Raw genomic sequence first — 17,014 nt, forward strand, 5'->3', positions numbered from 1 at the left:
AGTTATACTGTCCACAGGGTGGCAGTCTCACAGCCTTAAATTTGTCTCTAAATTCAATGTACAATTTTAGTATTCAAAAAGCCACACATTCATACACACACAAGTGGACAATAGTAGTTTACTGTCTGACCAACCCTAGAAGCAAAAATTGCCTGTTCTCTCAAAAAAACAAATAAACAAACAAACAAAAAACTATACTTTGTAACCTCCCTATTTCTTTTAGAAGTATTTACTTCCTGACATCCTCAATTTTTTCTTCCACTTTACCTTTTTTTATCTGATCCTTTGTATTCTGCTGCTACCACCCTATTTAAGGAAAGAATAGAGACAAGGAGAGCTATTAGATGATTTCTGTACTTGTGGAGACACTCCACCTTATTTAAGGCCTAACCCAGAGGGAGAGTAGGAGCAGGAACAGGAATGGGAAGATGAGAGTGGACACTACAGACACAATCCTTCCATCCTCCAGTTCATCCTGCACACTGCTACCAAATTAATTTCATCAAAACACTTATATTACTAGAAATCCCTTCTCCCAGCTAAGTAAATTCCTTATCTCCAAATTCAAAGACCTTCACAATCAGAACCTTCCAGAATTTCCTATCCAGGTGCTCTGGAATAGTTAAGGGGATCTGTAAAATAAACTTCACTTTGAATAGACCTTCCCCCAATTTCCTGGTTTTCATCCATTCATTCAAATATTTTTTTAACATTCTCTGACTGCCAAGCACTGTTCTAGGTACTGATGGTACAGAAGGGAACAAATCGAAGTCCCTGCTTCAAAGTTATTCTCTTGACTGGACAGTATTAAGTGGAGAGTTGTTAGGGGTAAGGGGATAAACTCCTTAGCACTTCCAGCTCTCTGCATATAGAGAAGCACCACTGGAGGCATACTAGTGGTTGGGGGGGATGATAAAGACACGAGCGATCTGACAGCACTGACATTGTCTGCTGCAGGCCCTAATCTATTTTTGCAGACTTATTTCCAATTCCTATCCTACTTGTACCCTCAGTTCAGCCAAAATGTGCTAGCAACTGTTAATGTGCCTCTGCTCCTGCCTTGCTTTCCACTACATCATCTCCACGAGCAAAAGCCTAACCAGACTTCAAACCCCATCTCAAATGTTGCCTCCTACAGGAGGCCTTTCCCCATTCACTTCACGTGAATCCAGATGTGATATTCTGGAGGACTTCAAACCCATATAACCCTTGGCTTAGTTCCCTCTGAGCATTTATCACACTATACGTCATATCATAATGTTCTGTATACGTTAACCTCCTTCATCAGCTGTTTACTGAACACTTGCTAAATTCCTGGACTATCTAGGAGCTAAACTGCAGTGTTAAATTATTCCACTAATATTTTTAAATGCTTACCATCCAAATGATAAATATAAAATGTAAAGACAAAATATGCTTTTTATTACTTCAATCTTTTTTTAAGTTTTGTTGATATAATCAGAGTAGAATTCAATGGTTAGGTTATTTACTGAGTTCTGCAATCACTGTCACTATTAGATTATTTTAGGACATTTCAAATCACTCTAAAAAGAAACCTTTATCTCCATTAGCAGTCACCCCAAGCCATGCCCCTGTAACTACTGCCCCCTCATCCCCCAATCCTAGGAAACCATAATCTATCCTCATTCTCTTATAGATTGCCTATTATGGACAGTTCATACAAATCATATATAATGTGGTCTTTTGAGCTGACTTCTGCTTAGCATAACGACCTTAAAACTGACCCATAATGTGATATGTATCAGTGCATTCTCTTTTATTGCCAAATAATATTTGATCGTATAAATACATCTCATTTATTTGTTCAGTTGATAGACATTTGCACTTTCACTTTCTGCTTATGAATAATGTTGCTATAAACGTGTGTACAAGTTTTTGTGCAGGCAGGTTTTAATTTCTGTTGGGTATATACCTATGAATGGAAAAGCTGGGTTGTACGGTAACTCTATGTTTAACATTTTGAGGGAACTGTCATCCTGTTTTCCAAAGAGATTGCACGCCATTTTACAGTCTACCAGCATTGCATGAGGGTTCCAACTTCTTCATGACTGTTTGAATCGTAAAGAGCAAGAATGATTTCACCATTCAGTATCTTAACCCTCACGGAGCTTATACGGAAGTAAAAAAAAAAAAAAAAAAGATAAGAAATAAATGGAGGGGCGCCTGGGTGGCTCAGTCGTTAAGCATCTGCCTTTGTCTCAGGGTGTGACCCTGCGTTCTGGGATCGAGCCCCAGGTCAGGCTCCTCCGGTGGGAGCCTGCTTCTTCCTCTCCCACTCCCCCTGCTTGTGTTCCCTCTCTCGCTGGCTGTCTCTCTCTCTGTCAAATGAATAAATAAAATCTTAAAAAAAAAAAAAAGAAAGAAAGAAAGAAAGAAATGGAAACAAATGTGTTCATTTCAGGTACTAAGAAAAAGGACAAAACAAAAGACAGTGAAGTAACCAAAAAAAAAAAAAAAAAAGGGTGATCAGAAAGACCTCACTGAGGAGGTAATGTTGACCTGAAATATGAAGAGCTGGAGGGGGAACATTCTAGGTAGTGGAAACACCAAGAAATAAAGGTGAGAAAAGAGCAAGTTTGGTATGTTCAAGGAACAAAAAAGAAGCCAGTGTGGCTGACTCATAATGAAGAGGCAGAGAAGATAGGAGATGAATTTGGGGAGTTAAGCAGAGACCAGATAATATTCGACCACAGTAAAGTCCTTGGATTTTAAATGCCATCATTTTTTAATCCCTTATATTTCTTTAAATATAGTTTATCATCTGTGAAAACAGATATTGAATGGTCACATATCTTCTCATTACACCTAATAGTAGCAAATCTTAGAGACTACTTGGGTAAATAAGTACCATTCAATTAGCATCACTTTACTCTGTGGCCCAAGAGAGGACACCTAAAACATGACTACCAATGGCCTTTTTGGTAACAAGGCACAAGCATATGAATGAAGCCTTACAAATTTATCACCGAGCCTTAACCCATTTAAGGTGTATGCCTTATCGACAGTAACTGGCAGCTCAGTCTTAGACTACTAAGGTCATTTTCAATAAAGCACACTAGTAAGAATATAGTTGCAGATAATCCTCAGGATTTAAACCTAGATTTCATTCTTCCCAATTGAATTCTAACTAACTGATTGCTTTTCTCATTCTATTAAAAATTAACGTTCAGCTGGTAAACATAAAATATGGGCACAAGTCTCTATATTGCTTGAATTTTTTAAAACAGTAAATTTTCACATTTTACCGCTATACTTGTTTTTCTCAAAGGTGGAAATGTTTTTAAAATTCCAGTAACATAAATGTTACTCCTTTGATAAGAAAACACGTTACCTAGTCAAAATTTATTAAGGTGAAATTCTCTTCTACCATCCCAGCTTGATCTCCCATGCCTCTCCCTCCAGGCACTGTGTTCTGACTATTCACCAGCTTCATACTTGTTGACCCCACCTCCCCCTCAACCCCCCACCCATCCACCCACCCTCCACTCCCCTCAGCTTTAAGATACCCATTCCCCATCAGGAGAAATCCAACCAGTTCTTCAAGGTCCAGGACAAACACTCTCCCCTCTACCTCTCTTTGCCAGCTCTCAGGAGTAGAAGTGATATCTCACCTCTATTCTGTAGCACTCACTTCTGCAACTCAGATACTGTCTTACCCTGTGTGGCCCAGTACACAACAATATAAGAACCTGAGAAATATTGTCACCAAACTACTCCCCTCAGCATACCTTCAGGTATATATAAAGCAAAGCTATTTGCAATTCCTGGGTGCTCAGGTGTAAATCACACCCGTTTTAGCACCCTTTGGTACAATATGATACCAAGTCATCACAAAATCCAAGGTCAAGAAGAGTTAAGACCTCTCCGGAGACACGGCAGAGGGGTCTTTCCTTCCTTTCAAATTTCGACTGAATTCTTTAGTAAATGGTTTCTTAATAATGACACAACCCACTCTTCATTTAAATAAAACCTTCCCCACATAAATAAAACTTTTCCACTTGCATTACCTATTCAAGAATTGCTCAACAATTCTTGCAACTCTATCTAAAGTTTCTGAATGATATTATCAAAAATTTATGGCTATAAACCCAGAGTACAGAGAAGGTGGAAGATTCACACAAGGTCAAGCGCAAGCTAATCACAGAAGCGAAAACACGATTCCACTCAGTATTGTATCCACAACCTGCTAACACGAACCTGAACATCAGGAACTTTGAAAGGCGTGTGATGGTGCTTGTCATAAATATTCAAATATTTGAGTTAATGAAGAGATAAAATATTTCCAGTTACGGAACTTTACTTATAATGTAAAAGTGATTAATCCTTAATCATGCGAATCACATTAACCGATTATTTCAAAACTCACTGTGTAGTTAAAATATAAAAGTTTGGGAATGCGCACACTAACCACCAATCTTCTGCTCTTATTAATGGCACTGACCAGAAACCCACCCACAAGAGCCACTTTTTTCTTCTCCATTTGTTCCCCAAGGCCCAATGGACTATAATCATTATAGCTCACCCCATCTTCTAATTTCAGCTTGCATATAAGATAACGCTTTTGTTTCATTTACAGCTCACATGCTGCTGACACAGCTGCCCCTTCTTTGTAATAAACACAGGGCTTCTATATTTAAAAATACAGTGAAACTTTGTTATAACATCCCCTCCCCAGTCTCCAGCCAATTTTCTCTCTTCCAAGCCCCACCTCCACCCTAAAATTTTTCTATCGGCGGCGCTGAAAACGTTAGACCCTTTGGAAAGTTAAATTTCTTCTCTAAAGACATCTCATCATAGTGGTATTTTTCTTCTCCGCAGCATGTGCGCGCGCGCCTGTGTGCGCGCTTTAAAGCGGGGCGGGAGGATTCAGGGGGGCGGAGGATTCCCTTCCCCAGAGGCCTTCCCAGGCAGTGGCACTCAAGTTTGTGGCTCTGGAGTCCGCGGGACTTTTGTGCGCTGAAAGCAGCGCCCCCGAGGTCAGGTTGGGCCGAGCTACGCGGCGGCCTCGGCCGCTGCGGGACAGCCGGGTGGACACGCGGCCCATCGGGCGGTGACGGGCAGCAGCGCGGACGGGAAAGCGCGCCCGAGGGCACCGAGACTCGCCAGACCGCCACGCCGCCGCGCGCCCCGAGACAGGCGGCTTTGTGCCGGGGGGCGGGGGGTGGTCCCGTAAACAGCCGGCGGAAAGAGAACAAGGACTCCAAAGGGGGTCCGGGCTCCCGACGCCGAGGGCAGGGGGTGAACACGCCCCGCGTCACTTGGGACCGTCGGAAAACCGCGGACGCGGAGGGTGTGGGCCCCAGGGGGGGCGCTGGGAGGAGATAAGGCGAGGCCAGAGTTAATCATCACCTCCCGAGCGTCTGGAAAAGGACGACTCAGGGCGGAGGGGCTGGAGGGCAGCCCCTGGAAAGTGAAACTCCCCGGCAGGCAGCTCAGCCCCGCCAGCCAGAGGAGGGTGGCGAGAGACCCCAGCGCACTCGCTCCTGTAGGCGGCCGGCGCAGCACAGGTCACGAAGTCACCAATGACTACCTAATGCTCGTTTTTCACAAACTCATCAGGAGAAGGAGACAGGAGGAGAGCCAGAACATTGGAAATAAAATGAATTCCCCCATTGGGCTTTTTTTTTTTTTTTAAAGTTCTTACGTTCCCATACCGGGAGTCGAACCCGGGCCGCCTGGGTGAAAACCAGGAATCCTAACCGCTAGACCATATGGGAAGTACTGATAGAGACGCAGCCGTGACTCACCTGACAAGCGCACGCGCCCCCACTGCCTCCGCTTCGCTTCCCCGCGCTGCTGCTCCCCACGCCGCCTCTGCGCCACTCGAGCCGCCGCCGCCGCTGCCCACGCGTTCCCGGAGCAAAAAACTAGCCCGGCCCGTGCGCGCGGGCGTCGCGGGGGCGGGGCGGGGCTACTCCGCCGCCTCCGGAAAGTTCTGAGGCAAAGCCCAGCAACTCGCGGCCCCGAAACCAGCTGTTTCACCTTTCTTTTTCTAACTCCGCCAACAGCCCCCAGCCTACAGGTTCGGGTTGCTTCGCTGGTCAAAGTGCGTGCGGACTAGTTGGCAAAGTTGAGGGCGGCGACGTCTCGGGAAACAGCTGTTTGCGTTCGGGGCGGAGGCGGCGCGCGAGCTCCTTGGCCACGAGCCAGCGAGCCTAGAAGGGTGGAGGTTCTGGATCCCAGGGGAAGAGAGAGGGTGAAGGCGGGATGATGCGGGGACTTGAGGCGTGAGGTTTCTGTCCTTCGGCTCAGTTCCCGTCGCGCTTTCACCCCTTCTCGGTGACCTCAACCTCTTTATACCGACCCCACCTCTCAGGATCCCGGAGTACCGCCCCGTAGGGGGAGGGGAAGAGGAGGAGATTTCGAACGCGGATTGAGTCGCCTGGGCACCCGTAGTTGGGAACCGTGGAACCCTGGTCCCGGGTAAAGAGGGAGGTGTTCGCGTTTGGAGGCTCCGGTGGGCCTCGCGGCGGGCCGGGTCCAAATTCGCCCCGCGTGGGGAACACGAGCTCGAGCCGCACCCGGGGGCGACGCGCGGAGCGGCTGGTCCAGTCATGTGAGTCGGGTCTCAGGCTCAAACAACGAGGTGTTGTTTCTCTGGGCGTCCCTTTCTCCGCCGGGTCTCGCCCTCCACCACCATACCCCCCCACCTCCTTTCGGCTGGAGGCGTGACGGAGGTGCTCTTAACTCGCTCGGGACCGGCACCAGACCGGCAGGGCCGGTTCTCTGGGCGCTTGGAAATGCTACCCTGCCGAGCGCCCTGGGGGCCTGAAGCTCGGGCTTCGGGAGGGAGGTTGGCGGCCAGTTGAGGTTGGACTGCTGCCCGCGAAGCGACCGGGTTGCTCCCTCACTTGCACAGTTGGGGGTCGCAAGCACCCTATCCGTTTCTGTAGCGCTTGAACCCTGGGGTATTGTGAAACTTGGGGGTTGGACTCCGGCCACCGCCGCCTTCTTCGACTGGTATAAACGGCCAGTCCTGGTTAGCGTAGCGACTTTTTCCGCCCGCTGAGTCTTGTAGGCTTAGAGGGCCCTTGGCTTTTCCAACTCTCTCTTGCCCTGAGGCTCAAGAACAAATTGTATTAACTGATAGTCTCCCACTGAAGGAGTCTTGTTCTTTGCTCTTTTGGTGGAAATAACTTGATTTAAAACAAACTTTAGGTTTTTTCAGGCCTCCATTACAGCAACCTCCCAAAATACCAAAAAGTCATAGAGAAGATAAATTTTTTCCAAGATGTTTCTTATTTCTTCACACTGATGACAGTGGCAAATGAGGGGGAAAATTTTTTTAAGCAGTTTTATTAAAGGAAGTTTTAAATCCGGTGCACACTTTTTCTTTTCTAGTGGCAACAATTTCAGCTAACTACTGCAGTGAGATATATACTAAAACAAGATAATGTGTGTAACAAGACGAGATTCAGTTGCAGGGACTTACATTTCAAACTCTAAGAAGATGTAAAAACATGCACAGTTTTACCTTTTTAATTATAAATAAGCTTAGACTTGTTTTTCCCTTTTTCAGGGCAGACTACTGGAAGTCGCAACCAAAGAAATTCTGTGATTACTGCAAGTGTTGGATAGCGGACAATAGGCCTGTATGATAATTCCACTATTAGAGTTTAATAATATTGTATTCCTGTGTTTCTTTTTGATCTAAACTCAGTATTTATGAAGCACCTTCATACACATTGCTCTTGATTTTTCAAAACATTGAAAGATTGTCTTTTCATTTCTTGTAGGAAAGCCGTGAGCCTTCTTCCTTTTCATCAGCTTAAATTTGATTGTATATTAAGCCAAATTATTTCTCTGTGGTCCTTCAGTCACATTCAGAAAATGGACTTGTGAGTGGGTCATCTCATCCATGTTTATCCACATTATGATGCTGCTTAATACTACCATATAAAAAGAAAACTAAAAGGGCAAAAGCCCTTAATATGTAAAAAGGAACATTATTGTAGTTTATTGCATCTTTTCTACTCCAGAAATAATTAAGTATATTTGCAGAGCTTTATAGCTATAAATGGTTAAATTTTAAAGAACATCATTATCTCTTTCATGGAATATGAAAATAGCAGTTCTATTAAGCACCTTATTACTGTATCTCTTAATCTAGATTAAGCTTTTTTAAGACATAAAAGCATCACTGATTTTTTTCCCCTTTGTGTGCATGTCATAATAATATATACATAGTACATAAACACAGGGGTATCTTCTAAGTACATATTCCTGTCCTTTTTACTTGATAGTTTCATGCACCACAGAACAGTAGCCTTGTTTTTAACAATGTTACACTTCTTTGGTAGACATTTATTTACTACCATCTACAAGGAGTTTGGGGATATTTTTCTCCAGGGTTTTGTTTTGGTTTTTGGTCTTTTGGATAGTTGCTAAAGCTCTCAACTATCTTGTTTAACTTAGGCCATCCTTACACATAAATGCCACAAATTTTGAAATCTATAGAAATCACTGGTAGTTTCTCTTCTCTTGAGGTACCCAAACAGTTCAATGAATTTTAGGAGTCATGAAGAGTAAATAATCTCTCCTAGGATAATCTTTCTTTTCCTTGGATTTTTAATATACATTGACTTAACGTTGAATTAGAAACAAAATTATTTTGTTTTCTAATGGGCCTTTAATATTCTTTGTGTGGTATAGGTTTAGGAAACCTGATGTAGGGGCGCCTGGGTGGCTCAGTCGTTAAGCGTCTGCCTTCAGCCCAAAGCGTGGTCCCGGAGTCCTGGGATTGAGCCCTGCATCAGGCTCCCTGTTCCGCTGGGATCCTGCTTCTTCCTCTCCCACTCCCCCTGCTTGTGTTCCCTCTCTCGCTAGCTGTCTCTCTCTCTCTGTCAAATAAAATCTTAAAAAAAAAAAAAAAAAAAAAAGGAAACCCATTGTATATGAAAAATAGCAGGTGAACCTTTGTTTTACAATGTCTCACTTTAAAGAGGAATTCATGGTAGTACTTTAGGATAGTTTAGCTAAGATTTGATTAACAAAATTTATTTTGCAAGGTTTATCAGAGATTTCTTATTGCATACAACCAGACATTTGTAATTTAGGGAGCATTCCTGACTGTTTTAAATAAGTAATAATAACATTTACTCATTCCTTTGTCCCATCCAGTCACCATCATTCTTTGTAGGTTACCACTGTTTTTCATTTTCTTGTCCATTCTTCCATTGTTTCTATATGCACACAGAGGTTTTTATTCCAACATATGTAAAACGTAGGATACCATACACACTATCCTTCACCATAGTTTGGTGTTTGTTTTTTAAATGTCCTGGAGCTCTCTCCACATCAGTATGTAGGGAGCTTTGTTCTCTATTCCAGCAGCCAAATTTTGGTAGATAGTGCCAATTTGTCCTCCCTAGGAGTTGTACATTTCGTACCATTACCACAGTGTATAAAGGTATTTGTTTATAATTTAGAAGGAATTCCTTACTGTCTACTTTTCTCTCAATTTAGAGGAATAAGTTCTAATATTGTTTATTCTCTGTGTTTCTAGAGCAGTACAAATTTTAGAGACTTACTGGTTTTGACATTTTATGTTGAGAGGTGTTTCTTGGTTAGTTTTTTTTTCCACTCTCCTTTTGGCCTCATGTCTTCTTTGAGTCCTGGTTACAATCATATTCACTAGATTAGTCATCATGGGTACCTTGTATTTTTCTCTATTGATATGGTCATCATAGTCTATTTTAAGTACCAAAGGAAACCTAGTCAGAGGATATAATAATAAATAACATGGTTCAGTTCCCTCACATTTGATAAAAAGGACCAATTTGCATTAAAATTATTTTTCTGTCAATCATTTTAATTTCAGTCTTGTTATATTTATTCCCATATTTACTATTACTTTACTATGAACATTATGTTGATGTAACTTTCCTTTGTATTTTCTCTTATTAATTTTCAAGAGTGTTGAATTTCACGAAAGAGGAAAGAATCATAAGGAGAATGTGGCAAAGAGGATCAGTGAGGTAATTTAGTTTCTTTCTTTCTTTGCCAGTTTTTCTATGTTAGTATCAGTCCTTTACCTGGCTTTCAATTTTATATGTGTCTTACATAGATTAAACAGAAAAGCCTGGATAAGGCAAAGGAAGAAGAAAAGGCATCAAAGGAGTTTGCCGCAATGGAGGCAGCTGCCCTGAAAGCATACCAAGAGGATTTGAAAAGGCTTGGCTTAGAGTCAGGTATAAAAGCAGCCAGCATGTTTTAAAACTAACATCAGAGGTCATGCTCAGTGAGCTTTTATTGTTTCCATAAAGAGGTTATACACTCAGAGTATACTCTTAGTGCTTTTCCTATGCATCATAGCTGTATTTAGACTGTGGGACTTTGCTCATGCACTTTTGTTTTACTTTGGAAGCTTCATTTTTTAACACCTCCATTCATAACCATACTGCCTTGGTGGTTAGCTAGTCTTAATTCTGTCTTAGGTCAGTGTTCATTTTGGGCACAGTTGAGTTTTTTAGTTATTTGGCTAAAAGGAGCTATTCATTAAAAAATAGACCTTGCATTATAACCACAGTTTGCTTTATCCATATGCTCAAAACTATGACTTACGTTTGTTTATATGGTTGAGTTACAGTGAATTAGCCTTTTATGAACAAATTACTGAATTTACCACTAGAAGGTAGATAATTTTTTTAATTGGATAAATTTGACATAAAACATGGTTTATGCAAAAAAAAAGTTTATGCAGGTGTTACTTTGATGCACTTATATATTGTAATAGGATTGCTACTGTAGCAATATTAATCACATTACCTATTACAGTATTGTTGTCTATGTTCATTATACTGTGTGTGCATTCAATCTCTATGGCTTATGTACTACTCAAGTTTATAACCTTAAACAGTATCAGCCTTAACTCCCCAATCCCCTGTCCCCTGGAAACAACAATTTTACTTTCTGGTTTTATGAGTTTGACTCTTTTAGATTCCACATATATGCTTGTCTTCTCTTTAACTTACCTCACTTATCATAATGTGCTCAGGTTCCATCGATGTTGTTGCAAATGGCAAGATATCCTCCTGTCTCATGGCTGAATAGTATCCCATTATGTATATGTACTACATCTTTTTTATCCATCCTTTTGTTTGATGGGCATTAAGGTTGTTTACATATCTTGGCTCTTATGAGTAATGCTGCAGTAGGTATGAGGGTACATATATCTCTTTAAAATCCTGCTTATATTTCCAATGAGTAAGTGAAACTGCTGGGTCATACGGTAGATCTATTTTCAATTTTTTGAGGAACCTCCTGTGTTCTCCATAGTGGTTGGACCAGTTTACATACACCAGTTGTATATAAAGATTCCCTTTTTTTCCACATTGTCACCAGCAAGAAGGTAAATAATTTGGGGGTTTGAAGATAACTCTGTTCCAGATACAAGGCATTTATTTAAGTAGAATATATCTATCTTGTTGATTAACTTAGGCTTTAACTCGGAAACTTTTCTGTCAGCATTTCTTCCATGATAAATCCATTGTCCTTAAACCAGGTATATAGCAGTCCCGGTTGTTGATCTTGCGTAATGGTTGGGATAGTCAACATGGAATGATATTCTTTACTCTCTAAAAACTTCTTTCCATTAAGTTTTTAAGCAGAATAGTAAGTTAATTGGTATTGCCCTCATCAAATAAGGACAGTTGTAACCAGACTTTAAAAACATTATCCTGGACATTGTTAGTTAAAAGGAAGGGGTGGGGGCTGTATTTCCATGAGGATAAAGCTGTATGCTTAAAGGATAAAAAGGATATAGGTGTTCCTGCAGAATTAAAGAGGAGTCATTGAAAATTCATCTCTTCAATTATATGGATTGGGAGGTTTGGATATGCTACCCTATGAGCAAATCAGTCTTAGCATTTTGTATTTAAATGTATTTAAATAAGATTTTTTCCTATTAAATTATTCTTAATAGCCTTGTTTTCTTAAATAGGATATACATTCCCCTTAAAGTACAGTAATGCAGTACAAAGAAAGGACTTTTAAAAACTCACTGCTTTTGGGGCGCCTGGGTGGCACAGCGGTTAAGCGTCTGCCTTCGGCTCAGGGCGTGATCCCGGCGTTATGGGATCGAGCCCCACGTCAGGCTCCTCTGCTATGAGCCTGCTTCTTCCTCTCCCACTCCCCCTGCTTGTGTTCCCTCCTCGCTGGCTGTCTCTATCTCTGTTTTATAAATAAAATCTTTAAAAAAAAAAAACAAACTCACTGCTTTTAAGATTATCCCAGACATCTTTAGAATTTTCTTTTTTAAGTTATACTCCACATTATAGTCTATTTGGAACTGGTTTTATTTTTTCCCTCAATAAATGTCAAATACTTCCTTTCTTTTAAATAATTAAGGATATACATCATGTTTAGTGGCTACAGAGTGGTTAGGAGCACAGACTTTGGAATCCACCAGAATTGCCACTTGCTAGCTATACAGCCTCCGATTTTCACAAAAACTAAATAACACAATGGCATAAACTGCTTATTATAGTGACCACTTGTAATCGTTTATTAAAGGGTATAAAGTGCCATAACAAAATTCCATAAAAGTGCCATAACTTATTTAACTATCTCTTCCAGACTAACATTTAGGTTGTTTAGAGTTTTCATTGTTAGAACGAATGCTTCAGTGAACACCCTTATGCAGGCGTGTTTTTTCACATTTATTTTCATAAGTTTAGTCTCGAGATGAGATTGCAGAATCAAAGTGTGAATTATTATTTTATATATTGATAGCTAATACCACACTGTCTTGTCTTTGTACTTTTTGTCCATCTTCTGTTAGAGCGTTGGATTTATTTGTAAGGAATCTTTGTTATGAACATTAACCATGAGCCATATTTGTTGTAAATATTTATTATTTGTCTTTTTTTTTTTTAGTTTTTAAAAAATTCTATTATGATTAACATAGCATTATATTGTCTTATTTTTTTGTTTTTATTTTTGCTATACAGAATATTTGGATTTGTATGTAGTTAAGTTTACCATTATTTTACTTTGTGGTTTTTTCCACATATATCTTTGATCTGAAGTTTATATTGATGTTCAAACATGGGAGGGGCCACAGAGTGGGGAATAGCTTTACTCTTTTCCAAATAATTAACCAGTTAATCCAACATCATTTGTTACATTATCTCTTTTTTCTAATAAGCACCAGGAATCTGCATTTGGGTCTGTTTACTCTTTGTTCTGTTTCATTCATATGTTTGCCTATTCCTGGATCAGTTTTACTTTTTTTTTTTTTGGTACCAGTTGTTTTAGAGTAAGTTTTAACATCTGGTAGAACTAGATTCCCCTTATCACTCCTGTTTTCTAATTCTGGGTATTTGTGCATATTTAGTTTTACAAATGAGCTTTATTATAATTTGTCAAGTTCCAAAAGAATCTTCTTGTCACGCTTGTGATTGGAATAACATTATTAGTGTTTTATACCAGAAAAAAAAGAAAAGCAAGCTGCAATGGTACTTCACCTTTCTTATATCTTTTTCTCCAGAAATTTCAGAGCCAAGCATATCACCAGTAACAAGCAGTATCCCACCCACCTCTGCATCAAATCAGCAGAAGGAAAAGAAGAAAAAGAAAAAAGACCCTTCAAAGGGTAGATGGGTAGAAGGCATAACCTCTGAGGGTTACCATTACTATTATGATCTTATCACAGGAGGTAAGTCATTTAGGCATAGAACTAGTAAGAATGATAACTGACCGTTTATATTTTGTTTTAGTTAATATTGGAACATTTAAGCAATGGAAGACTGTAACTTAACATCTTTGCCACAATGGTAAAAAAGTCATGTGCCCTTTAAAAAGGTACCCTTCTTACAGTGACTCAACATCATAGTTAAAGCCTTAAGAATGGGTTCCTCATAAGAACTAGGATGATCGGTAGGGGAAGAAAGGGATAAAGAAAGTGGGGGTAATCAGAAGGGGGAATGAAACATGAGAGACTATGGACTATGAGAAACAAACTGAGGACCTCAGAGGGGAGGGGGGTGGGGGAATGGGATAGACCGGTGATGGGTAGTAAGGAGGGCACATATTGCATGGTGCACTGGGTGTTATACACAACTAATGAATCATCGAGCCTTACATCGGAAACCGGGGATGTACTGTATGGTGACTAACATAATATAATAAAAAATCATTTAAAAAAAAAGAATGGGTTCCTTACAGGGCATCTGGGTGGCTCAGTCAGTTAAGCATCTGCCTTCAGCTCAGGTCATGATCTCAGGATCCTGGGATCAAGTTCCAAGGAATCCCACATCTTGCTCCCCGCTCAGCGGGTAGTCTGCTTCTCCCTCTCCCTCTGTCTCCCTCACCCCTGCCTCCCCGCTTGTGCTCTCTCTCGCTCCATCTCTCTTTCTCTCAAATAAATAATCTTTTTTTAAAAAAGAATGGGCTCCTTACAAATAAGTTAAAGCTTTATATTTTCTCAATAAAATCTTTTAAAAGTATGAACTACATGGAAATAAAGCATTTTCCCTGGAAATAAGATATTTCAGATCTACTTTACAAATTGCAGAGGTTCTTAAAATATTCTGTGGGAGAGATTTTCTATCCAAAAGCAGACTGGGAACCAGAACCATTTTCTTTTTTGTGTGGCTGTCTTGTAGTAAAGAACCCCCCTCCCCTCCTATTCATGTTTTGGATATCACTTTCTAATAAAATACACAATGGTGTTTTCCACTGGGAATATCAAAAACATCTTTTTGTTTTCCTTTAAAACTAAATGTATTAGGGATTTTTTTCATATAAATTCTGAGATAAGTAAATACATTTATGTAGCATCTTACTCTCCAGAAATATAAAATTTAAGGTTAGAAATAAGCATGATACAAGGAGGAGTTTTAAAGTGCTATAATATAATAGAGATGTAAAATTGTGTAGGAACTCCGAATGATGAGGGATTAATTGTGATTGTGTGGATCTGAGAGATTATCGCAGAAATTACTTTTGAACTGATCTATAAATTAAGAGGAGAGCATCAGGAATGATGTCTTCTTATTCACCATTTGTATCCCTAGCACCAAACAGTGCCTGGCATGGTATAGACACTTTATAGACATTTTGATTGAAAAAGATTGTAGTAGATTGTTATGGTGGTGAAGCAAGCATTCCAAACAGGTGGAACAATATGAAGCTTTAAAAAGTTTGAAAGTTTGGGGAATAGTCATCTGATTGAGGTAGAATACACAGTTCTCTGAAGATGTCATAGCAGAAGAAAAAGGCTGGAAAAATAGATTGGGGCTATGTCATGGAGGGCTAGGAGAATGATCGTGCCATTTACTGAGGTATGGAATACAGAAATAGAGTAAGTTAAAGTGGGACAATAATAAATTCAGTTTTTGGTAATGTTGAGGTTGAAGTACCTCTAGAACATTCATGTGGTAGTTTTCAGTAGCTGATTAGAGTCTGGAATTAGGAAAATAAATTGAGTCTAGAAATGTAGATAATATCTTAACTTTTAGGAGTATTTGAGATCACAAGGAGAAAGAGAACAAGAAGTATGAAGGGTGGGTAGTACATATACCGAAGGAAAGGAAAGAAGAAAATCCAGGAAAAAAAATTAAGAATGATGAGAAGGGTAGGAAATGAGATCAGAGTTAATCATGAAAAAAACCTTGGGCTGTAATTATTATAATTACTATGATTTTTAGAATCACAGTTTTGAACTACATAGAAATAGTAATAATCACAATTTGCACTGAGCCTTAAGAGAAGTGCATGCTAGATAGTTCAGCAGTGAACCACAAATGATTGTATACTAAGGATCATAAGTCTTTCTCAAATTATATAAAAACTATTTATTAATCGGGCTCCTGGGTGGCTCAGTTGGTTAAGCATCCGAGTCTTGATTTCAGCTCATCTCATGATCTCAGGGTTGTGGGATCGAGCCCCACCTCAGGCTCCTGGCTCAGGGTGGAGTCTGCTTAAGATTCTCTCTCTTTCTCTCCTTCTCCCTCTGCTTCCCCTCACCCCCCCCCCAAAGTGCTCTCTCTGTCTCCCTCTTTTTTTTTTTTTTTTTTTTTAAGATTTTAGAACACAAGCCAGGGGGAAGCAGCAGGCAGAGGGAGGAGGAGACTCCCTGCTGAGCAGGGAGCCCAATGCAGGGCTTGATCCCAGGACCCTGAGACCATGACCTGAGCCAAAGGCAGACACTTAACCAGCTGAACCACCTAGGCGCCCCTTCCTCCCTCTTTCTAAAATAAATAAGTAAATAAAATCTTTTTTTAAAAAGATTTTTAAAAAACTATTATGTGTTCTCCCTTCTAATTCCCTTTGCTTGCTTCCCTTGTTCGCCATTCTACTGTGTATATTCTTGCTCTCGGCAAAACCCTTGAACAACACAGGTGTTAGGGGCGCCGACCCCTCCCTACCTCATGTGGTTGAAAATCTGCTTATAATTTTTTTTTTAAAGTATAGTTGCCTTACAGTGTTATATTAGTTTCAGGTATACAACACAGTGATTTGACAATTCTGCCCATTAACCCATGCTCACCACAAGTGTAGTCCCCATACACCACTATTGCAGTTTTATTGACTGTATTCCCTCTGCTGTCCTTTTCTTCATCTCCATGGCTTATTTATTTTATAACTAGAAGTTTGAACCTGGTCATCCCCTTCACCTATTTCACCTATCCCCCCATCCACCTCCCTTCTGGCAAACATCAATTCTCAATATTTAAGAGTCTGGTTTTATTTGTTTTGTTTTTTTAGACTATACATGTAAGTGAAATCATATGGTATTTGTCTTTCTCTGTTTGATCTATATCACTTAGTATAATATCCTCTAGGTTCATCCATGCTGTCAGAAATGGCAAGATTTTTTTTTTTATGGCTGAGTAATTGTGTGTGTGTGTGTGTGTGTGAGAGAGAGAGAGAGAGAGAGAGAGAGAAAGAGATGTGTATCTCACATTTTTATCCACTCATCTATCAGTGAGCACTTGGGTAGCTTCTGTATCCTGTCTACATATAATAGTAGACATTATTATATTATATA

The 17,014-nt window shown here is 40.3% G+C and overlaps 2 protein-coding genes and 1 non-coding gene across 7 annotated transcripts in view; 1 reads left to right on the forward strand and 2 right to left on the reverse strand.

The window, feature by feature from the left end:
• The window catches only part of ELF1 (E74 like ETS transcription factor 1), a 102,455-nt gene extending 96,548 nt beyond the window's left edge, over positions 1-5,907 (reverse strand). For 2 of the 3 annotated variants that reach the window (XM_087865111.1, XM_045811054.2), the window contains exon 1: positions 5,769-5,907. The gene's annotated coding sequence lies outside the window, so the exon portion shown is untranslated. The remainder of the gene's footprint in view (positions 1-5,768) is intronic. The other variant, XM_045811056.2, reaches the window with a different exon arrangement.
• TRNAE-UUC (transfer RNA glutamic acid (anticodon UUC)) lies at positions 5,667-5,738 on the reverse strand. Its single transcript has one exon. It is a non-coding gene; the product is annotated as a tRNA-Glu (tRNA).
• A 1-nt stretch (position 5,908) lies between the features above and the next one.
• WBP4 (WW domain binding protein 4) overlaps positions 5,909-17,014 on the forward strand; it is a 69,161-nt gene continuing 58,055 nt past the window's right edge. Inside the window, exons 1-5 of one of the 3 annotated variants that reach the window (XM_087865114.1) lie at positions 5,909-6,043; positions 7,541-7,613; positions 9,936-9,998; positions 10,088-10,211; positions 13,511-13,678. In XM_087865114.1, coding sequence (XP_087721240.1) covers positions 10,151-10,211; positions 13,511-13,678 — 229 coding nt within the window. In that variant the 5' untranslated portion in view covers positions 5,909-6,043; positions 7,541-7,613; positions 9,936-9,998; positions 10,088-10,150. Of the gene's footprint in view, positions 6,044-6,423; positions 6,578-7,540; positions 7,614-9,935; positions 9,999-10,087; positions 10,212-13,510; positions 13,679-17,014 lie in introns of those variants that run through there. The other 2 variants (XM_087865112.1, XM_045811058.2) reach the window with 2 other exon arrangements.

This window comes from Ursus americanus, chromosome 10 (genome assembly GCF_024610735.1).
Source record: "Ursus americanus isolate L20-20 chromosome 10, mUrsAme1.1.p, whole genome shotgun sequence".
In the NCBI taxonomy this organism is placed as follows: domain Eukaryota; kingdom Metazoa; phylum Chordata; class Mammalia; order Carnivora; family Ursidae; genus Ursus; species Ursus americanus.